This window comes from Carettochelys insculpta, chromosome 7, assembly GCF_033958435.1.
Source record: "Carettochelys insculpta isolate YL-2023 chromosome 7, ASM3395843v1, whole genome shotgun sequence".
Taxonomy (NCBI): domain Eukaryota; kingdom Metazoa; phylum Chordata; order Testudines; family Carettochelyidae; genus Carettochelys; species Carettochelys insculpta.
Genome location: NC_134143.1, coordinates 70,566,075 through 70,589,895, shown reverse-complemented (window position 1 = coordinate 70,589,895; position 23,821 = coordinate 70,566,075). Strand labels below are relative to the sequence as shown.

General features: G+C 42.4%; 1 protein-coding gene across 5 annotated transcripts in view; it reads right to left on the bottom strand.

Annotated features, from left to right (window-relative positions):
• The window catches only part of STN1 (STN1 subunit of CST complex), a 68,446-nt gene continuing 44,625 nt past the window's right edge, over positions 1-23,821 (bottom strand). For 3 of the 5 annotated variants that reach the window (XM_074999220.1, XM_074999219.1, XM_074999218.1), the window contains exons 8-11: positions 20,743-20,917; positions 9,173-9,295; positions 7,870-7,942; positions 3-2,942 (exon numbers count right to left, since the gene is read on the bottom strand). In XM_074999220.1, coding sequence (XP_074855321.1) covers positions 2,785-2,942; positions 7,870-7,942; positions 9,173-9,295; positions 20,743-20,917 — 529 coding nt within the window. In that variant the 3' untranslated portion in view covers positions 3-2,784. Of the gene's footprint in view, positions 2,943-7,869; positions 7,943-9,172; positions 9,296-20,742; positions 20,918-23,821 lie in introns of all 5 variants that reach the window. The other 2 variants (XR_012646197.1, XM_074999221.1) reach the window with 2 other exon arrangements.

Sequence of the window (23,821 nt, the reverse complement as noted above, 5' to 3'; positions counted from 1 at the left end):
TTTGTGGAAAGAGATACTTCTAAATGACCAGGTTTCTATGCGGGTCAAAAGACCTTAAAGGTCACCACAAACATACTGAATCACACAGAGAAATGAACAGAAAGCAACAACAAAGAAATTAACACATTTATGTTCAGACTAGTTCACAGTACTCAAAAATAAGCATCTGTAGCTTTCAAGTGGATGTCAGGTATAGTCCTAAAAAAGGGGGATTGCAGAAGTCAAGGATGCAGATAACAAAAGGCAGGAATAGCTCTTGCTAGATGCGTGACAGAGAGATAGCCGTATTCGTCTGTATGGGAATTTTTTAGGTCATTATAGGGGCTCTTTTTCATACTTGGCTTACTCTAATTCTTGACACCCCCCTGCTCACCTTCTGCCCCTCTACTCTCTGATTTGCTCACCTTGATAATATTTTTCTGATTTGTCAACCTTGATTCCTATTTTTGGTTCTCTGTGCCTTGAATATTGAGTCTGTTCTGGTATGGCTATGATCTCAAGAAGTGGCTCTGTCCCATGAAAGCTCATCACCTAATAAATTATTTTGTTAGTCTTTGAAGTGCTACTGGACTGCTTTTTTGTTTTGTTAGTTACTACTAAAGAAAACTACTAAAGAACTAAAACTACTAAAGAAAAGAATATGGAAACCCATATTCTTCCATAGGCAGCCTTTATTTCTTAATGTTGAACCCACTTAAATTGATTTGTATTTCTTTTCAGCTCTGATACTAAATAACCCCCTCCTCTTTGGGGTTTAGATCAGGCAGATTTAGTTTAGTAGAATGGCCGTAAGCAAGCCTGTTTTTTTTCTCCTATTTTATTGAATCATGACCTTGTTCTCTACCTCCCCGCCTTCTTTTATTGTAGAAATGCCTCTGAGACAGTTTCAATTACTTTTAACCCCCATTCCATTTCCTTCTGAATAAATACATCTTTTCTGCACCTGTCTGGACACATGCTGAGGTCTGGGGACAGGACATATAATGCTGAACAAAAACCCAAATCTCAATAACGCAAGGAATAGCAACAGCCAACTGGGGTATTGGCAGTCATGACCCCAATAGGCAGGGAAATACATGAAGTAGTGAGTCACACATAGCTTTAAGCTCAAGACACATGCACCACCTAAAGCTGATTTTTCTATAGCTATTTGCATGCACACACCACATGTTTCATCATGTCTATTTCCCTATATCCACTTCATCCACATTTCAAAATAAGTTGCATAATGTAACACCAAACCAAGACCCAGCACGCATGCCCACACGCAGCCCACTTGTTGGTTCTCCAAGTATGTATATGCAGTTTATTTTTCTCTACTGTGCTGAGCCCTACAGGATTTTACTGATAAATGTAGCTCAGGGAAAGTGTTATTTCAGGTATTACTTGTGGGAGACAGATGAAAGACACAGTAAGTACTGTTTGCTCATTTCAGATGTAAGACATATTTCCTCCATTAATGGTGGAGATTAGTTAGAGCAAGCCCTAAGAAGCCAGTCTGATAACTGAGCAGCACTGAGCACAGAATGTTGGCATATGTATAAGTTTTAATTAATTATTTATTTTATTATCATTACTATTTATTTAAATAATTACTCTTGGTCAAATGTCTTACCCATTAGCTTTCTCAGTGCTAGCTGTCTTTCAATGTCATTCCACACATTTCATTCCCCATCCAAGAACAAAGAGTTGATATGGTTCTTCCTACCTGTGGGCAAAAAAACCACCACTCAATAAGAAGGGAGATGGAAAGTCAGGGAATTGTACCAGTCTCATTGCTTTGTCATGCTATTTTCCATAAACTCTAGTTTCATGGTTCAATATTTGTGATGCTGAGAGCTTATTCAAAAAGGAAGTAATGACTGATCTGTGGGAATAGGAGCTTAATAGGAGTCCAAATTAATCAGCAAGAACTTGTATTAATATTCTGAGGGATTCAAATATGCCTTACAAGCAAGGGGCTAAGTTGTTCCCTGTGGGGAGGTAGGAGAAGGTAAGTACATGCTTAGGAGACACACTATCTTTGCCTTACAGCTGGTTGCTGTGCCCAAAATCTCCCCTTGGACTGGACATGCAAACTGAAATACATACAAGATCATGCCGGATGTTGATAGAATAATGACAACATATGGTGCATTCAAAGTATCAGAAGTTATCTTTCACTGGTTTTTACAGCACACAGTTAAAAGGGAGACAGATCTACCTAGAGAACATGCATTATAACACATATCACTAACATGGAGAGAGGTCACAACACTACTGTATTTAAGTCAAAATATGACTCCAGATGAGATTGCTCAACCTCATTAGTGGAAACATTGGGCTGATAAACCACATAATAGAGCTATATCAGGCAGTGCCATTTGGAAGTACTTTGGTTAGAGAAGGAGAAGCATATGAGAAAGAACTGTGATTGTACTCAGAATGCTCACTTCTTCAAAAAGCATGCACCCATTGGGATGTAATATTTGGATGCTTTGTGACCAATCCTGCGTGACAACTTTGACTGTGAAATGAACCTTGTAAATTTTAATTCCTGGAGTAGCAAAAATCAGCACAGCCTTTAAATCAAAGTGCAAGGCTTGTATATTTTCAAGGAAATAGAATCAGATGGAACCAACAGCATTTTTGAGTCGACATTCCCTTTGCCTCCTCTAATTTACAATGCACACGAAGCCAGCTCCTCATTGTCATAGTTGTCCTTTCTAATCTTTCCTGATAATGTGAAATTTTGTTCTGCCTGCACCAGGCACAAAACGGAGTTCTGCATCTTATTTCTTCTGTTCAGAAAGCCATGTAGTAGCCTTCCATGGTACTGACAATATCACTGTTTCTCTCCAGCAGGTTCATGACATGATGCAACACCGCTTCACTTAGATAAGGGCTGTAGCTTTGGCGAACACAAGTCAGGATGTGAAGAAAATGGCAGCCCTTTTCAGCATCTGCAGAAACAAAGGTAAAATGCAGCAAGGGTGGAAAAGACCAGCCAAGGTTTCTAGTTGCCTCTTATCAACTATCACAGATACAGACCAGTCATGTGCAAACAAATACAGTAAGGTCTCAGAGTACATGAATGCAGAATACGCGACCCTGCTCTTACGCATCTCACCCACATTCCTGTTGTAAACCATGTACCATGATTTGCAGTTCTGCTTAAGTCGCTCTCCCTGCCCTGGCTCAACCTCCCTCAGCTCCGCATGGCCCCAGAGCAGCTCCTCCCAAGCTCCACTCACCACCCACACACAGCTCCGGCTCACCCTGCATGCCCACGCCTGGCTCACCACCACACTCACATGGCTCCAGCTCACCCCCCAGCCCCCGGCCTGGTTTAAACTGCCCGCAAGTGGCTCTGATTCCAGCCACCACCCCACACGGCTCTGGTACAACCCCCCTGCTGGCTCACAAGCTACCTGACTCCCTCCCCCAGCAACTCCGGTGCAACCCCCTTGGCTCACAAACCGCTCGCTTGTCCCCCTTCCCCGCGTGGCTCCACAACAACCCCACTGCCAGCTCACAGGCTGCCTGCTTGCCTCCCTCTCCCTGCAGCTCCGGTGCAATCCCCTGGCTCACAAGCCACTCGCTTGCGCCCCCGCCACCCCACACAGCTCTGCTGCAAATTCCCTTGGCTCACAAGCTGCTCACTCATCTCCCCCTCCCGCCCCATGCACGTCCGCTCCAACCCCCCTGCTGGCTCACAAGCTGCCAGCCTCCCTCCCGACCCCCATGGCTCCAGTGCAACCCCTCGGCTCACAAGCCCCCTGCCTGCCCTGCCCCGTCCAGCTCTGGTGCAACCCCCCTGCCAGCTCACCACCCACACATGGCTCTGGTTCTGGCTCAACTCCCTTTCCCCTGCAGCCCAGCTCATCACCCGCTCTCAACTCTACCCCTCACCCCCCTGCAGCCCTAACGCACCTCAGGCTTAACCCTCCCCAACTGCCACCCCCAGCCCAGGACTTACCTTTCTGTTGCTTCCCCAGCTGCAGAACATGTGTTCTGCCTGGGAAAAAGCTGGACCCCAACTTATGCAAAATCTGGGTATATGCAAGGGTGCGTGGAACAGAACCCTCGCGTACTCTGAGACCTTACTGTACTGTTAGAAAAGAGGAAAGCACAGGAATTCAAACAGAGGTTGTGGATTTTGGAAGGCAGGAGTTGACCAGAGCACTGAGTTTGAAGTCCTGACATTAGCCAATGTTCCCACTAACTTCACCAAAAAATGCCAGTGTTAAGGCCGAAAAAATAATCACAAGAGCATGGGTTATTGGTAAGACAAATGGCTAGAGAAGGCAAGATGCTCTAATACATAAGGGCACAGCCTGAACAATGGTAGTGAATTTGGGATACTACTCTCTGGCCATGTCTACACCAGCCCCAAACTTCAAAATGGGCATGCAAATGGCCATTTCGAAGTTTACTAACGAAGCACTGAAATACATATTCAGCGCCTCATTAGCATGTGGACGGCCGCGGCACTTCGAAATTGGTGCACCTCGCCGCCGCGCGGCTCGTCCCAATGGGGCTCCTTTTCGAAAGGACCCTGCCTACTTCGAAGTTCCCTTATTCCCATCTGCTCACAGGAATAAGGGGACTTTGAAGTAGGCGGGGTCCTTTCAAAAAGGAGCCCTGTCGGGATGAGCTGCGTGGCCGCGAGCCGCATCAATTTTGAAGTGCCGCGGCTGCCCACATGCTAATGAGGCGCTGAATATGCATTTCAGCGCTTCATTAGTAAACTTCAAAATGGCCATTTACGTGGCCATTTCGAAGTTTGGGGCTAGTGTAGACACGGCCTCTGAGTCATAAATCTCCATCCACAGGATTTTAAAGTTAGTCAGTACGTAAGTCTTCAGCTCACCCAGAAGAGACCTACTAGAAATTCTTTTTCTACATTTGACTAGTCTTGAGTTTTAAAGCTCTAAAAACTCAGCCATTTAGATAAACAAATATGCCCTGTCATTAGTAAATATTTGCCCAATAATGGCACCTTGTGGCCAACCTCTTGTACTGCACCTATTTTATATAACAAGCAAAAGAAATGAATGACTATATTTTACAGACTCTTCAGGCAATTGCCTCACTAGGAGGCTATAGATTTTTGTGATCTATCATTTCAGGGATTTTTGCATTCTGTGAACAAGGGGTGAACTGAAAGGCCTTTTACATACAAAGTTACAAATTCTAGGATTCTCTTACAACAGTTCATAGAGTCCATGACCAAAAAGAATCACTTATCATCTAGGTTGACCTCCTGTACATACAGGCCACAGTACTTTCACAAAGTAATCCCTAGCTTATAAAGACGCTCCTAGCTCCTGAATAACACAGTGACCTGCTTGTGCTGCCTTAAGGCAAAAGCCTTCCGCTACAATTCAGCCTTTGTAAAGACAAAGCAAGTGGGCCTTGCTCACCAGGTTCACAAGGTGCATGGAAAAATAGCAGGATAAAAGTCCCATTTTCAGAGTGCTGAGCAGCAGCACAACTGCTTATGGGCTACAGTAGTGTCTGTGGCTGCTACAGCCTCCCCATGGAAGGAGAATTAGGCAGGTGGATCCATGAAGCAGGAGCTGTGCTAGCCACAACTGTAACACTTTTGCCACACCCATTTCATTAACTAGTACTGCAGCATTACAGTGCCTCCCAGAATTGAACTGAGGCACGAAAGGGTCCAAGAAGTGGAATAGATTTCTCCCTCTTTCTGGAGACATCAGTAGAAATAAGCATTGAGAATGTGCACACACAAAGAGAGGTATGCATTAGAGTGAGGCTCTGCTCTTCCTGCTTATCTCAGTTGTTGCAGAAAAGAAGATGGGTCTATGGGTCAGTAGCCCTTGACCCAAAATAGGTTCCCTGAACCGCTTCTAGCTACACAAGGTAGGGTTGATAAGACATCTGTGCAGCTCAGAAGCTTGTACCTTTCACCAACAGAAGCTGGGTGAATTGGCTGAATAAAGGAAACTGTCAAAGGTAGCTTGTTGGTCTCAACCTGACTATAGCAACACTTCAGACAGTATTCTAGCTGATCATTTATACAAAGCTGCTGTACACTATGTCCAGAAGTGTCTGCATTTAAGTAGCAAGTGAGTAATCCATACGTTACATTCTGCCAATGGTTTTGACATGAAAGAAAAAACCCCACTATAGTTATGTACATGTATCATTAAGGTAGATGCCTCAGACTAAACAAGCCATTGCCATGACAATGACACACACTGACCAGTTAAGAAATTGATTTAATCAGGGTGATATTGATCCCTGTGCACAGGGACCACACATAGTCTATGCATCACAAAGTGTCTGGCATGGATGAAATTCTGGCTACACTGTAGTCAACAGGAATTTTTCCATTGACTTTAGTGGAGTCTGGATTTCTCTTTATGGGTTTAAGTGGTGTACGGACCCCGGCATAGGAATCAATTTCACCTTAACGTTTCCTAAAAATCTATCCCCTTAGAGAAGGCAGCTCCTTCTTTACTACACTTCACTCCCTTCTCCCTACACTACTCATTTTATTACATATCCCATACTGACATTGAGTTGATGGGGATAGCTCAGTGGTTTGAGCCCTAGCCTTCTAAACCCAGGGTTGTGAGCTCTATCCTTGAACAGGCCACTTAGGAGTCTAGGGCAAATAGATTTTAAAAAAAAAAAAAAAAAACATGTCAGAGATGGTGTTTGGTCCTGTTGGGAGGGCAGGGGACTGGACTAGATGACCTCTAGAGGTACATTCCAGTTCTATGAGATGTGTATGTATGAAAACAACAAGACATCCTGTGGCACCTTATAGACTAACATATATTTTGGAGCATAAGCTTCATGGGCAAAGACCTGCTTCGTCAGGTGCATGAGTAGTGGCGGTGGGAGGTTCAGAGGAGTATTTAAAGAGGTGGGTCCCAGTAAAAGGGAGGGCCAGAGCTGACAAGGTCTATTCAGTCAGCATGAAAATGGCCCATTATCAGCAGTATACATTAAGAGAGGAGAAAACAAGTCAGATCAGTCGGGTGTGTGATCCATTGTCAGATTCTAATATGGAGTTGTAAACATCCAGAACAGAGAAGCTGCTTTTGTAAGGAGCCTGCCACTCCCAGTCTCTGTTTAATCCTTGGTTGATGGAGTCAAATTTGCAAATTAATTGCAGCTCAGAGATTTCTCTCTCCGTTTTATTTTAGAAATTTTTTTGTTGTAGGACTGATACTTTTAAATCTGTTATTCAGTGTCCAGGGAGATTGAAGTGCAATCCTACAGGTTTTTGTATGTTACTGTTCCTGTAGTCTGATTTATGTCCATTCATTCTTTTAAGTAGAGACTGTCCAGAATGGCCAATCCCCCACTGCAGTTTACATTGGCCAAACTGGATAGTTTTTATGTAAAAGAATAAATGGACACTTCAGTCTCCCTGCCCACGACAGCTTACGCTCCAAAATATATGTTAGTCTATAAGGTGCCACAGGACTTCTTGTTCTCGAAGATACAGACTAACACGACTATCTCTCTGATGTATGTATGAGGTTGCCTACTTATTCAACAGTTAAAGTCCCAACCACTAGAGGCTGACCTAGCCCTATTTGACTGTTCCTTCTGAAACCTATATCCTCCTTTCACCATAGCTGCTCATTTCAGAATTAAGAAGCTTTCTCCCTGCATAGCACTGCCACCAATTCTCATGTTCAAGACAAGTCTATGCATGCCTTGCACCATGTTTTTAGCTACACAAAGAAGTGAGAGGTAGGGATTGGGAAGGCAGGGGAAATAAGGGTAACAAATATGGGTTCAGGAAGAAAAGGAAAAGGCTATTCTAATTGAGTGGCAGGAGAAGGCATTATTATCTATGATGGGTCAGCATGGGCTAAGAGACCAGATCATACAACTACTTACGCCTGGGTTTTCGACAATCTGCTTTGACAACACCAAGGGTCACATTGTGTAGCTCCTTAGCCTGGTCAGTCACCTAGAACACACAAGAGAAATTGTTGGTTCACAGCAGTCTATTCTGCAATACATGAACTATGAAGGTACCAGCTAGCCTTACGTTACCATGACTGCAAACTTCGCGATTGTGCTACATACAGAAAGTCAGTTCTAGCTTTAAATTATTCTTTTTATAAACAATATTAATAAACAATTAGGTGAAAGACAGGACATAACAAACATTCCCAAAGGAGAGAGAACAATGCACATGTGAGTACGATTGTCTGCTATTTCTGCAGCACAAGGTTCCAACAGTACCTCTGCTAATAGAGGATATAGGAGTTTGATAGTGTGGACATCACAAAGCCACCGAGTAACTAGGCAGCCTAATGAAAGAGAACAGAGATCTGGAACAGCTTGGCTTGCATCAGGTTAGGGAGAGTACTGCACATGTAAAATTGGATTTTCTGCAGGGAACATGAGGGATGGAATGTGGGTGGTACAGCAAATTTAACATGTATTGGCAGAGCTGCACAGGGGAGGCTCAACACTGCAGGACTGGGCAATATTGCAGGTTAGGACTGAGGTGCCATCGTAGAGCTGAAAAGAATGTGTAGATACTGTATGTGACAGAAACATAAGCAGAAAATTTACATAGCACCTGTCTCCACAATTTCTGGCTTTAGCCCTGTTCTTCGTCCCTCTTTTCAGTAAGGAGAAAAACAATGACTCAGCCCCCGCATCTCAGAAAGCAATAACAAAAGGCACTTTCTTGTATAAAGAAGTCATTCAGAGGGACTTGGAAACCTAAAGGAGAGAGAGTCAGGGTGCTACCACTAGGTAAGGATAGAACCCCTCATAGCTAAAAATTGGTTAGACCAGGTTGCATTCACTTGATAGATCTCAAGTCTGGGGACCAAAAGGGTATCACTATGCACCTCTCCTCAGGTAACATGCAGAATATTTTCACTGTGTGGTCACAGCTGATAAATGTGTGTGTTTGCAAAGGGTGTCCACTGCAGTTGCTGGTCACTAAGAGGCAGAGGAAAAAAAAAAAGAGGAGGAAGAATTTCAAGCAATTAAGAGAGCTAACAAATCTGACCATGTTAGTAGACCCCATAGAGTCTATCTGCCGCTCCTGAAATTGCCTTTGGGACTATACGATTCAATCATATTGCTGAGGGCATCCTGCCTGATGTGACATTCGTGGTATCTGATTACGCATCCCATAATCACAGTAACATGTAATCACAAAAACTCTAACCCTTACATGATATAAGTCTTTGGGGCAGCCTGACTTCTGGAAAACCACTCCTTTTTCCTGAAGGACCTTTACTGCTTCCTTGAACACACTATGAATTAGTTTGGAGCTCGCTTCACTTTTTGAATCTACCTGGAGAAGGAAAAGAAGCAAATAACATACACACAAAATGTGACATCATTCCCCTATTGAAGTTAATGGTGAAATTCCCTTTGATTTCAATAGAGCCAGTATGTCAGGTAGAGTTTTTAAGTAGGTATCTTCCTGAGCTGAGAAAACCCAGTTCCTTTAGCTCTAGAGTTAGTAAGTTAAATCTATTATACACAAGCTAACTCAATTCTCAAGCCAGAAAGGAATCACAAGTTTGTGCCCTTGCTTGACAGCAGAGCCAACCCAGTCACCTGTTGCCTTCTCAATTATTTACTGAAATAAATATATACAGCAACCTCTTCCTTACCTTCAAGCACTGCAACCCAGGAGGCTGCTATGATGCTTACAGATTAGAAAACTGAGTGAATAAATTCCATCCTCCACCTGCAGTGACATACTCAGGTTCTGAATTTAACAGACTTCATAAGCTAGGCAGGGAAAAGAGAGTGGCTTTATCAGTGCTATGCATTGGTGACCTCCAACAAGAATCTGAGGGATGGTGACACTCTTCCCTCTGAGTCAGTACTGAGCCAGTCTTCAAGAGAAAGAAGGGAATGGCAATAGAAGCCAGACAAACTTGTGGAGTGAGAGAAAAGGAGTGACAGGAGTAGAGGAGAGTTAAGCTGCTGGTGTACTAAGACACTATTTATCAGATTGACCCATTTTGTATCATTGCTTCCCTGTGCTCCGCCCGTCACCAATCTATCTGTTGTTTTGTCTTTACTTAGAATGTAAACTTTCTGAGTAGGGACCTTCTTTCTATTCTGTAGGACGTTGGTTTGTGACCTGGGGCCCAAGGAACTATAGTAATACAAATAACAGTAAAAGAGTGGTTTACAACATTGCCAATCCTATGCATTCAAAAATTAGGAGTCAGGACCTCCAAGATCACCAGATTTTATAAAGATAAAAGTGTATTTATTTTTAATTGATCATTTTTTTTAAAGCTGTTACGATGGCACTCAGGTTATTTTTCAAGATTTTTTTTTTTTTACAAGCATGGAACAATTTGTACAAATTTTAAAAAAAGCCATGAAATTCTGAAAGCTAAGATTCAGTCATGTATCAGAGGCGTAGCCATGTTAGTCTGTATTTGCAAAAATAATGAGAACTCCTGGGGCACCTTACAGACAAACACATTTATTGGAGCGTAAGCTTTTATGGGCAGACATGCTTTGCCAGATGTGTGTGATTCAGTCATGTGACTCTAGGACTGGGACTTCAAGAAAATGAACAAATATCACATGAATTGTCAATAAAGATTTTGTGATAGAAGGCAAGAAACATAAGAACTGGTCTGATGCACCATGGCCGTGGCCCATCCAACCCAATATCATCTCTTCTAATAGTCACCAATGCCAGGTGCTTCAGAGGGAATGCAGTGATCCATCCCCTGTTGTTCACTTCCAGCATCTGGTTAGTCACAGGCTAGCAAAACCCAGAGCTCGGGTTACATCCCTGCCTGTCTGGGCTGACAGCCATTGATGGACCTATCCTCCTTGAATTTATCCAAAACATTTTTGAAGCTGTTATAATTTTGGATTTCACAATATCCAGTGGCAACACAGAGCCTGACTGTGTATTGTGTAAGTGAGTACTTCCTTTTGTTTGTTGCTGTGACTAGAATTTTACTGAGGGACAGTCAGTTCTTTTGTTATGTGAAAAGTAAATAACACTTCCCTATTTGTCAGAAAAGAGTAAGAAAGAGAAAAAGGTGAAGAGAGTTGTAGGGGAAACAAAGTGTGATACGCGGAGTAACTTTTCAGGACATAGGGATCAAAAGGCTGTTTTGGGGAGAGAAAGAATATGGCAGCAAGAACACGAAACAGAAGTCAGTGTTTTTTGGAGCGAAGAGGAGATCTGGAATCAATGGAGTTTAAATTTGGAATGCAGAAAATTATGTGGTTCACAGAGGACAAAGTGGGTAGGGAGTGAAAGGAATATAGTGAGAGTCAGGAGGAACACAGCAAGCAAGGGAGTAGGGAGGGCAAAAAAATGGAAGGAGGAGTGGAGCAGAAGGAAATGGATTACGCCAAGTAAGGGAGGGAAAATAAACAGGAGGAGGAGAGAAAAATGGGCTACACAGGCAGGAAAAGGTAATACCATTCCCCATTCTCCTCCTGAAGCTCCGCACTATCCGTCCTGTCAAACCCATCATTCCTATCCTTTTGCTCTTTCAGACAACCCCGTTTTAAGAAATAGACTTTGACTGAACACTCACTCACACACTTATCCACAGGAAGTATGGTGCTCACTCTGTGGCTCTGGGTTTTTTTTTTTCTTTTTTGTGGGGGGGGGGTGGGAAAGTGTTATTGCAGAGAGAGAAATTTGTTTGTAGCAACTCTTCTGTCCAACTAAGGAAGCACGGTTAGTCATTTTTTTTTGAATGAGGTTTTGATGGATGGTTTATTGAGTGAAAATAAAAAGGTAGTTGGGCACTTATAAGGACTCTCACAGGAAAGCACATCCTCCCCACTCCATGAAAAGAAAGAAAGGCTGCCATTATAGATTCTGGAATACACCTTCAACAACAGGAGAAAGTGCTAGCAAAGCAAATGCCTCCTGTAAGATACTAATAAATGTTTAATGTGAAAGCAACGAATCAGACAATCAAATTGATAGAGAGAGACAAATCTCTAAAGGAGTGTAATAATTATTCAGTTTGGTCTAATGCTGAGATCCTGTCAGCACAGGGAGATAATTAGGAACATGCTGTCTGCAAGCTGACATAGCTTGGTGTGGATGGATTCTTAAAGAGAATAATTAAGGATGTATGCTAAGAGATTGACAGAGTGAACAAACAAACCAGGCTTTGGACTGAAAGGAAAAAAAGCAACAGTTCCTGCTTATTGAAGCTTCTTTGACACACACCTCCTAGGTGAACAGACTTACAACAACAGATATTCTCCAGGATGGCCACCCTTCCAGGGAACTAGGTAGGCCCCTGAAGTGTAGATGGGCATTGGCACAGAAAATTACAAGGGAACTCAGGGGGCAGGAAGAAATAAGCCATTTTTCTCTACAAAGTATCCCAGAATGTGTCCCTCCCTCTTCACCCTTGGACTTGGTTTATGGTCTCATAATTTTCTTCTTTACTGTAAACTCCTCTGTTCCTTGGATACCCATACCAAAAGCCCTTCTTTTCAATTTGGTTCCTCCCTTCTTCGGTCTTTCACTAAAAGTGACTTCACTTTCGTAATCCCTACTTAAAACCACTCTTGGCTGTATCTGTGGCCTCACCTTCCGCCTACCACCCAGGTGTCTCTCCATTTTCTCTTATTTCAGACTGTGCACTGTTTCATGCTACTCAAGCTGCTTGGAACAAACCCCGCAATGCCTGTTCAAGCCCTTGGCTTTTTTCTTCCAAAGACACCTCAGACCTAGTCTACAAATCATTTCAGCTACAATGACCACACACTCTATGATACTGGGCTATAAAGTATTCCAGATGTGCCACTGGATTAAGCTCTTAGGCAGAAGCTGTTTTCTCTTTGGTACATGCGCACCAACTGTACAATGCTGTGTGCATTATATCAAATAACAAAACAAGAATAAAAACAAAAACTGAAAACAAAACAAGGAATCTGTGGGCAGGTAACCCTGGCTGATATCACATCCCTGCTCACCCTCCTGCTGAAGGAGGAGAAGGCTTAGCAACTAAAGAGATACAAGGTGCCCATTTATATTGTGAAGTCCTGCGAAATGGGTCATCTAATTTATCCCTCTACACAGCAGCCCATCACAGGATCTCAAGGCATTTTCTGCACATTAGTGATGTACAGCCTAAAGCACCTGAAAAATAATCTCATTGATTCCTATGGGCTTTGAGGGCATATGTAATACTCACAGCTTGCATGTGAGTTAGGCAAAACTACTGGGCAATATTGTCCCAATGACTAGATTATGTGTTCCCCAGTTTTAGAGTGCTCAGCTTGAAACACCTTAAAAAGGCCTGATTTCGGGAAAGTGGCAAGAACACAGGTACCTTTTCAGGTATGTCGAGCGGAGTACCCAAAATGAAGGCATCCAAAATCAGTAATCACTTTCATAAGTTTAGGCCACTATCGCTATTCTACAGATAGGAAGCAGAGGCAGTTTAAATAATGTATTCTTTTTGGTTGCACATGGATTCTACTGCTGGCTCTGCCACAAGCTCCAAGTACAACTGTTCCAGCTGAGGTCCTCACACTTCACCATGGGCCTGAATTTGTGTAGCCAGTTATTCTCACCTTATGCCTTTCAAAAAAGCTATCCAAGCAACACGAGACCAAGGACTGCAGTAATGCAGGAATTATCTTCTCTTCTGGGGAGGACTGTTGAAGGCACAGCACACCAAAGGGGGCTAAAGTAACCTGGTATAATGGAACATGGTACTGTTCATGTCAACTTCTCTTGGCTTTTTCACACAGTGCTTGAGCCTCAGCTTAGAACAGGTGGCAAGTTCAGTGAGACTCCATGGGCTGTCAAGTCTAATGTCACCTTGTTATCATACCTGAAGTACTGCCTCAAATCCATGGCAACCGGCTGACAGACAAGCATGTTAGTATCAGGTACGTTTGAAGGATGATACATAAGAAATCCAATCATGGAGTAAATAAACAGCATTTTAAATTCCTTGTTCTATGTGTTTGTCCCTCTTGACCTTGAGGTTATAATCAAACAAAGGAAAGTATAAATATATGGGCTTGGAAAGCACAATTCCAGAAGAGCTGTCCAAGCTAGTGACATATTACCAAGTGGGATGTTTTTAAAATAGCATGTTGTACAGCTTCATAATGAAGGAAGTGCAAAAAACACCCTGCTTAACTCAGGAAACTAAAACAGAGGTTATGATACAACTGCAGCTGCTTGGTTGTGAGCCACACCAAGGAGCTATTTATTCCAGTTCAGGAACTGTATGGCTAAAGTTCATATATAGTTTTCATTCAAAGAACCACCAAATACTCATTCATCTGTCAAACCCTATAGTACTCTTAGCTGAACTTAGGGTCTTTTTGGGCATACTGAATGCTGGGTGACATTTACCTCCACTTCCTGCTTATAATCCTTACAGAAGTATTTATCTTGTCTATTTTTGAAACCCATTTTTTCCTCACCAGCAACTAATGAGGGAAATTATATAGCTCAAGCAGAAGGGACTCCACTAATATGGGGAGATCCCCTAGTTTTTAAAATTATTTTGGTTAGCAGAAGTCAATATATGTGTTTATATTTAATAAACTGATTTTTTTTAATTCTATCCTCTTTCAATGTTTAAAATTATAAATGTTGCAACCTCATGCAAGTGAGTGAGAATCACTAAGCAAACTGATGATATGACAAAATCTAACAGTCCTACCCCATGTCCAAGTAACATGTAAGAAGTAAACAAATACCACTTACCATCATGTGCTTGGAGATTTCCATTTTGGGCATTTTTGTATAACTCTTTAACTTCACATTCAAATATATTAGACCTGATTTTCTCTTGCCCTGTCCCTTCTGTAACCACGGTGTCAAGTTGGTGTAAGACATTTAAAAAATTACTTCTATTTTGTTTTTATTGCCAATTGGCACTAGTGCAAATGGTTGCCTCGGTAATGAGGCATCAGGCACATGAAACTTATTTTGCTGAGGATCACTCAAGTCAAGTTTGCATGTTGCAAGAAATAGATACTACCCAATGACTGAGTAGATGGGCAATCATCAAATGCTTTCACAAGAGGCCTTAGCAGGAGCAAGCCTGAAGATGTAAATATCACAGAACAGTTGCAGGTTCTAACTTTTACAAACACCTTCTAAGTTGGACAAATGGTGAAATGCATCTGGGAGAAATACTGTTTTTCTGGATAGTAACAGAGAGTAAGCCGTGCTAGTCTATACACTATCAAAACAAAAAGCAGTCAAGTAGCACTTTAAAGACTAGCAAAATAGTTTATTAGGTGAGCTTTCGTGGGACAGACCCACTTCTTCAGACTATATCCAGACCAGAACAGACTCAATACTTAAGACACAGAGAACCAAAAACAGTAAGCAAGGAGGACAAATCAGAAAAAGATAATCAAGGTGAGCAAATCAGAGAGTGGAGGGGTGCGGGGGAAGACCAAGAATTAGATTGAGTTAAGTATGCAGACGAGCCCCTATAGTGACTCAGAAAGTTCACATCCCGATTTAAACCATCTGTTAATGTTCCGAATTTCAATATAAATGTCAATTCGTCCGCTTCCCTTTCTACAAAGGAGCCATAATTTCTTTTCAGTAACACGCATACCTTGAGGTCATTGACAGAATGGCCCATTCCATTAAAATGTTGACTAACTGGTTTGTGGATCTGGAGTCTTTTAATGTCTGTTTTGTGCCCGTTGACCCTTTGCCTAAGGGAGTTAGAAGTCTGTCCAATATACAAAGCATCTGGGCATTGTTGACACATGATGGCATATATGATGTTAGTAGAGGAGCATGAGAAAGTGCCCGTGATTCTGTGAGTAACCTGGTTAGGTCCAGTGATGGTATTTCCAGAGAAGATATGTGGACAAAGCTGGCAGCGGGCTTTGTTGCAGGGAAAGGTTCCAGGACTGGTGTTCCTGGGGTATAGACTGTGGCTGTTAGTAAGGATCCTCATGAGGTTGGGAGGTTGTCTGTAGGAGAGAACAGGCATGTCACCCAGGGCCTTCCAGAGTGTAGCATCCTGGTTAAGAATAGGTTGTAGGTCTTTAATAATTCGTTGCAGTGGTCTGATCCCACTTTGGAATTCCAAAGGAAATTACAGGAACTACTGCAGGAACTCCCTGCTGCTACTCAGGACCTCATTAACTCAGACACACCATCTGAGCCACAGCCTGGATTATTCTATTTACTTCCCAAAATCCACAAACCTGGAAACCCTGGACACCCTATCATTTCAGGTATTGGCACCCTTACCACCGGACAATCCAGTTACGTGGACTCCCTCCTCAAACCCTATGCCACCATCGCTCCCAGCTATATCCGAGATACCACCGACTTCCTGAGGAAATTACAAAACATTGGAAAAGTTCCTAATAACGCCATCCTTGCCACAATGCAAGTAGAGGCTCTGTACACTAATATTCCACATAAAGATGGATTACAAGCGATCAGGAACACCATCCCTGATGCCACCACAGCCAATCTGGTGTCTGACCTCTGTTACTTTGTTCTCACACACAATCATTTCCGTTTTGGGGACAATTTATACCTCCAGATTAGTGGAACTGCTATGGGCACCCGCATGGCCCCACAATATGCTGACCTGGAACAACGATTCCTCAGCTCTCGTCCCCTATTACCACTCCTCTACTTAAGATACATTGATGACATCTTTATGATTTGGACCCATGGTACAGAGGCTCTAGAAGAATTCCACAGAGACTTTAACAATCTACACCCCACCATCAACTTATGCCTCGATTACAACATACGAGAGGTACATTTCCTGGACACTACAGTACTAGTCAAGGATGGCCTGATCAGTACCACACTGTACCGAAAACCTACTGATCGCTATACTTATCTACACCCTTCTAGTTTCCATCCTGCACACGTGACTAGATCCATTGTTTACAGTCAAGCTCTTAGGTATAATCGTATTTGCTCTGATCCAACTGACAGAGACCAAAAACTACAAGAACTTTACCGAATATTCATAAACCTGAACTACCCACCAGGAGAAGTAAAAAAACAAATTGACAGGGCCAGACGCATACCCAGAAACCAGCTACTCCAAGATCAGCCCAAAAAAGCCAAGAACAGAACACCACTGGTCATCACTTACAGCCCCCAACTCAGACCACTGCAACGAATTGTTAAAGACCTACAACCTATTCTTAATCAGGATGCTACACTCTGGAAGGCCCTGGGTGACATGCCTGTTCTCTCCTACAGACAACCTCCCAACCTCATGAGGATCCTTACTAACAGCCACAGTCTATACCCCAGGAACACCAGTCCTGGAACCTTTCCCTGCAACAAAGCCCGCTGCCAGCTTTGTCCACATATCTTCTCTGGAAATACCATCACTGGACCTAACCAGGTTACTCACAGAATCACAGGCACTTTCTCATGCTCCTCTACTAACATCAGATATGACATCATGGCTACGTCTACACGTGCACCCAACTTCGAAATAGCTTATTTCGATGTTGCGACATCGAAATAGGCTATTTCGATGAATAACGTCTACACGTCCTCCAGGGCTGGCAACGTCGATGTTCAACTTCGACGTTGCTCAGCCCAACATCGAAATAGGCACAGCGAGGGAACGTCTACACGCCAAAGTAGCACACATCGAAATAAGGGAGCCAGGCACAGCTGCAGACAGGGTCACGGGGCGGACTCAACAGCAAGTCGCTCCCTTAAAGGGCCCCTCCCAGACACACTTTCATTAAACAGTGCAAGATACACAGAGCCAACAACTAGTTGCAGACCCTGTATATGCAGCACGGACCCCCAGCTGCAGCAGCAAAAGCCAGAAGCCCTGGGCTAAGGGCTGCTGCCCACGGTGACCACAGAGCCCCGCAAGGGCTGGAGAGAGAGTATCTCTCAACCCCCCAGCTGATGGCCGCCATGGAGGACCCCGCTATTTCGATGTTGCGGGACGCGGATCGTCTACACGTCCCTACTTCGATGTTGAACGTCGAAGTAGGGCGCTATTCCCATCCGCTCATGGGGTTAGCGACTTCGACGTCTCGCTGCCTAACGTCGATTTCAACTTCGAAATAGCGCCAACACGTGTAGACGTGACGGGCGCTATTTCGAAGTTACTGCCGCTACTTCGAAGTAGCGTGCACGTGTAGACGCAGCCCATGTGTCAACAATGCCCAGATGCTTTGTATATTGGACAGACTTCTAACTCCCTTAGGCAAAGGGTCAACGGGTAAAAAACAGACATTAAAAGACTCCAGATCCACAAACCAGTTAGTCAACATTTTAATGGAATGGGCCATTCTGTCAATGACCTCAAGGTATGCGTGTTACTGAAAAGAAATTATGGCTCCTTTGTAGAAAGGGAAGCGGACGAATTGACATTTATATTCAAATTCGGAACATTAACAGATGGTTTAAATCGGGATGTGAACTTTCTGAGTCACTATAGGGGCTCGTCTGCATACTTAACTCAATCTAATTCTTGATCTTCCCCCCCACCCCTCCACTCTCTGATTTGCTCACCTTGATTATCTTTTTCTGATTTGTCCTCCTTGCTTACTGTTTTTGGTTCTCTGTGTCTTAAGTATTGAGTCTGTTCTGGTCTGGATATAGTCTGAAGAAGTGGGTCTGTCCCACGAAAGCTCACCTAATAAACTATTTTGCTAGTCTTTAAAGTGCTACTTGACCGCTTTTTGTTTTTCTGGAGGAATGACTGGGTACCTGACTCCTTAGAATTCATAAAAGTCACTTTCACCAAAAGCTGCAGCAGCAGGGATTTATGTTATGACAGCATCCATTTTAACTCCCTTTCTCCTTCTCCATCAGAGATCCATTATGATTGGCAATGTACACACACTGTTCCATACTCTGAAAGGCTTTTGTAACTTAATTGTTCTGTTCCTGCTACAAATGCTGTGTAGGAACTTTTCATCCTTAGATAAAATGATAATTCCTTTCTATAGCTCCGATAGTTATGGACTTTTATTTTAGCTGGTCTGGAAAAAGCTGATGCCCACGCCTGTGTTTGATGGTCTTGTAGGGTTTCTTTGCCACAAAGCATCAGGGCTCCTATTAACATTCATTCTTCTTTGCTTCGTTAAGAACACTACAACAAAAGCTTCTTTAACAAAAGAGGACCAAAAAAAAAAAAAAGTCTCCAGGAAGCAACCAGTCGGAAGCAGTTTACAGACCTGCAGGGAGTAGTTTTCATTATTGCTTGAATTCAGTGAAGATGTTTTTGAGTTAAATGTCCCTCTACTATGCTGCAAATCTGAACCCAAAGTATTCTGTTAGCATTCCAGAACCAGAAAGTGAAACTGATCTGTTTTCCACATCTAGGAGCAGTAAAATTCAACAATGAATCAGCTTTACTAATAATCAAGTTTAACACTATCAGCTGTTTTTAGTAACACAGTTAAGAATTTAATTAACACATGTACACTGGCTAGTCTCAATGTAATTTAATACAGCTCAATTATCTTCCATGATGACACTCCAGTTTATACCAGTTGAGAATCTGGCCTGTGATTTTTCATCTAATATCGTAAAATTTTAATAATGACAGAGAGATAGGCATGTTAGTCTGTATTCTATCAAAATAAAACAGCAGTCATGGAGCATTTTAAAGACTAACAAAATAATAAAAAAATATGACTGCTTTTTTGTTTTTGATAAAATTTTAAGCATGTTATATGACAATTTTGCCATTTAGCCAGCATCAGATGAGAACCAGAGACCACACTAGCATAATTTTGGAAAGTTTTTCTCAAACAGTTTCTTTCTGTACAGCTGACTCCAATTAGATCTAGGCTTCTGACCTCCACTCCATCCCACAATACTCGCCTTGCACACTGGAGATGTCCAACAAGGAGAACTTATAATAAGATGCATATGTTCACCCGCTCCTTTGTAAGTTCAAACCAATTTGAACATATTGCCCTTCAATCCTCACTTCTTGATCAAGTTCAGCATCACCCAGGCCTGTCCCCCAAACTGCTGCAGTGTATTCAGAAGATCTCCTATGCCAATATTTCCAATGTGTATCTAGTTTTCATAGATTTATGTAAGTTACTGTTTGAACAGTGCCATTATTAGATTATGCAGTACACCCCTGCAGCTAGCATGACATGCTCCCTACAATAGTTTCTCCATCCCTTCTTCAGCCCCATTTTAAATGTCTGAAACAAGAAAGCTTTCCAGGTACAATAGAAGCTTGACTATCTGACATAGTGGGAACAGGGGTTGCTAGATAATCAAATTTTCAAGTTAGTCAAGCAGGACCACTGGCCCTGCTCCACTGGTCCTAGCTGTGGGGACCGGCTCTGCTTCTGCCGGCCCCACTGCTGCTGGCCCTGGCAGGTCAGCTGATCCTAGCTGGGCCACCAGCTAACAGACTGCTAGTCTTGCTCTGCTAGCTGAGTCACCAGCCCTGCAGCAGCTGGCCTCACTCCACCACCAGGGCAGCTGGCCCTGTCTGGGCCACCAACCCTGTAGCAGCCAGCCTTGCTCTACAGGCAGGTCAGCCAGACCCAGCTGAGCCACTGACAGCCAGCCAGGAATACCAGTTGACCCAGTGCGCTGGTTATCCAAATGCCAGAGAAAATGGCTTTGACTGTACTGTCAATAATTCATGCCAGCAACTAAAGATCAGGAACTGGCACTCAAATGCAGAGCGATGACCCAAAACTCAAGAAATTTCCACATATATTACTCTGCAAACAAGCAGGCAAACAAGAGGCACTATTTTCCCTCATCAACATTCAAAATCCAGCAGTCACAAAACTTACCTGCTGAGAGTTGGTCCTGGAGACAGGCTGATTGGTCAGTGACACCAAGGATCCAATTGTTTCCAGTTCTTGCTGGTAAAAGGTCTGAATTCTGTTCTCCAGTAGGAAATCTTTCACCTTCTCACTCAGCACGTCAGCTGCAATTGGGCTGATAAGGTTCAACCCACTTGGGGCACTATAGGGGATACAAATCTTTTAGAACACATCACAAGTCCAAAAAAGTATGTAACCAAGTCTTTCCAAAACAAAAAAGCAGTCTAGTAGCACTTTAAAGACTAACAAAATAATTTATTAGGTGGTGAGCTTTCGTGGGACAGACCCACTTCTTCAGACCATAGCCATACCAGAACAGACCTGGTATGTTTTGATAATATATAGATTAACACGGCTATATCTCTGTTACTATTCAAGTTTTTCCAAAAACAGCACTCTAAAATTCAGTTCAAAGGGTGGGATTTTCAAATATACCTAAGCAAACGTCAATGGAACATTTGTTTTTAATGGCCACATCTACGCCGGCTCCTCCCTTTCAAAAGGAGCAAGCAAATGTGCCAGGTTGAAAGTGCACATAAGCCTCATATTTGTATGTTCAGAACCTCATTTGCATAACGGTGACTGCTCGCCTTCCAAAAGTGGTACTTTCAAAACATTAAACAGCCATGTAGACAGGGTTCCTCTAAAAGGAAGCCCTGCTTTCAGAAGCATCCTTCTTCTAATTTTTTTCAGGAAGAAGTGTGCTTTCAAAAGCAGGGCTTCCTTTCAAAGGAACCCTGTCTACACAGCTGTTTTGCATTTCAAAAGCAGCACTTTCAGAATGTGAGCGGCCATCATTATGCAAACAAGGCTCTGAATATGCAAATACATGCCTCATTTGCATTTTTGACCTGGCACATTTGAATGTCCCTTTCAAAAGCAAGGGGCCAGTGTAGATGTAGCCAATATGTTTAGGTGCTCTTGAAAACTCTCATCCTTAAATCCTTAAATAAACAGACTGATTTTTATGCATGCTAAGTATAAAGCAACATCCACTGAAGACATACTATATAATAATGCTGTGATTTTAAAGTGTCATATATAATGATCTATGGTGACAAGACACAGAGAAACCTTTGGAAATGGGTTTTTATGGTTCCCTAATTAAATAAAGTTTTTGATTCTAGTCAATGGTAGCTGCTGGGTGCTTAGTGATTTTGAGACTTTTCAATTCTCTGTTATTTAAAATGTTGGACATTTACTTTATTATATATTTTATATATACACATTTATATATTTAATATTATTTATTTATACACACACACACACACACATACACTCACAGATTAGAAAAAAATAAATGGCAAAGTACATTCATTTTTTACCTTCAACCACTTTACCTTCCTTCTTCCTACTAATGCATTTGTTTCCTCAAAAAGAACTACTAACACTTCAAACTTGGGAAAGAATTACGAGTTGTCAGTCTCCCCTAACTCTTCTAGAATTTTTTTTTTGCTTTTGCCTCCCTCTTCACCCAATACCCAAACCCCAAATGAAGACCATCTGCCCCCCAAGTTAAGCAGATTTGGTCCAGGAACAGATGTCAGAGGTCCAAGAATAATCTGCTCTCGTTCAACCCATCAGGGCTATTTAAAAAAAAAAAAAAAAAGGGAGCTTTATGTCATTCGAAAGAGCTATGAATCATCCTCTCCAAAAGTGTGACATTTTTGTTGCTCGACAGATCTAGGCTGATCACAAAATATCCAGAATTCAAAGCCAGAAGGAACCATCAAATCATCTAGTTTGACTTCCTAGATATATATCACCAGCCATTGAGTTTCCCCTTGTTAGCCATGTATTAATTGCAGTAATCTGAATTGGTTAAAGATTATCTTCTGGCCAGACAACTTGCCTTGACCTGAAGATTTCAACAGATATAAAGTCTACCATTTTTCTTGGTAAGTTATCTTAATGGTTAATCACCCCTCACTGTTAAAGAAAAATAACCGGAGGTAAAATACTTCCCTACTCCTATTCCTGGTTGTACAGACTGAGGAACAGTGATTAGTATTTTTGCTGTACCACTGCACAGGAAACTTGCCTTTGGGTTCACTATGTACTATGAATCCTAAACCTTTCCCAGAGTCTCTGCTTTTCAGGATACAGTCTCCCCTGTTTGCATGGCCTGCTTCCTTGTTTCTAGATGCATACATTTGAATTGGGCTGTATTAAAATGCATTCTAAAACACTTCATACCTGAGGAGTCGCAATATAACAATGCAGGTATGAGAAAATGGTTAGTCAAAGTTTCATAATAATGAAGGTTTGACCGGTTCAGCTGTAACTACTCTATTCAAATCTCAAGGAAATTTGCTGGTCAACAAAGTTGCTGGTCTTTCTTCACTTGCTGGTCAACAAGGTTGAATGCTCCTGTCCTGCAAGGTTATTCACCGACTATAAGGTTTTAAGAGTCACTTTGGCTGTATCTATATAGCAGCGTTATTTTGGAATAAGCTACTCAGGAAGAGCCATTCCCAAATAGCTTATTTCGAAATAACTGCTACACACAAAGTGTGCATCAAAATAGCACTCAGCTATGTTGGACTAGAATATACAGCCTTAATAGAACTATTTCAGAATAGAGTCCTTTGAAGTATTACAGCTTATTTCAGAATAGTCCCTATTTCCTGTCTACATAGCTCCTAGTCCAAAATACCTATTTGGGAACAGGCACTATTCCTCATAGAATGAGGTTTACCAATTTCAAAATAAGCCATCCACTATTTTGAAACTTCAAAATAGTCATTGCTTTGTGTAGACACTCGCAATGTTATTTTGAAATAGCAGATGTTATTCCGAAATAATTCTGCTGTGTAGACATAGCCTCTATGGTTTAGTCTATGCTGAAATGTTGTTAATGGAACTGTGTAAGCAATAGTGGGCCAGAAATAAAAGTCAAGGCCTCCAGCTGACAACTATGTTGGCAACCCTTCTCTTCCAGGTGTACATGCACCTATAACAATAGAAAAGAACGTGTATTGGCATATCTATGCTGGCAGAACACATGACAGTGAACACTGCATCTGCAACCAGGGGACTCTGTCAG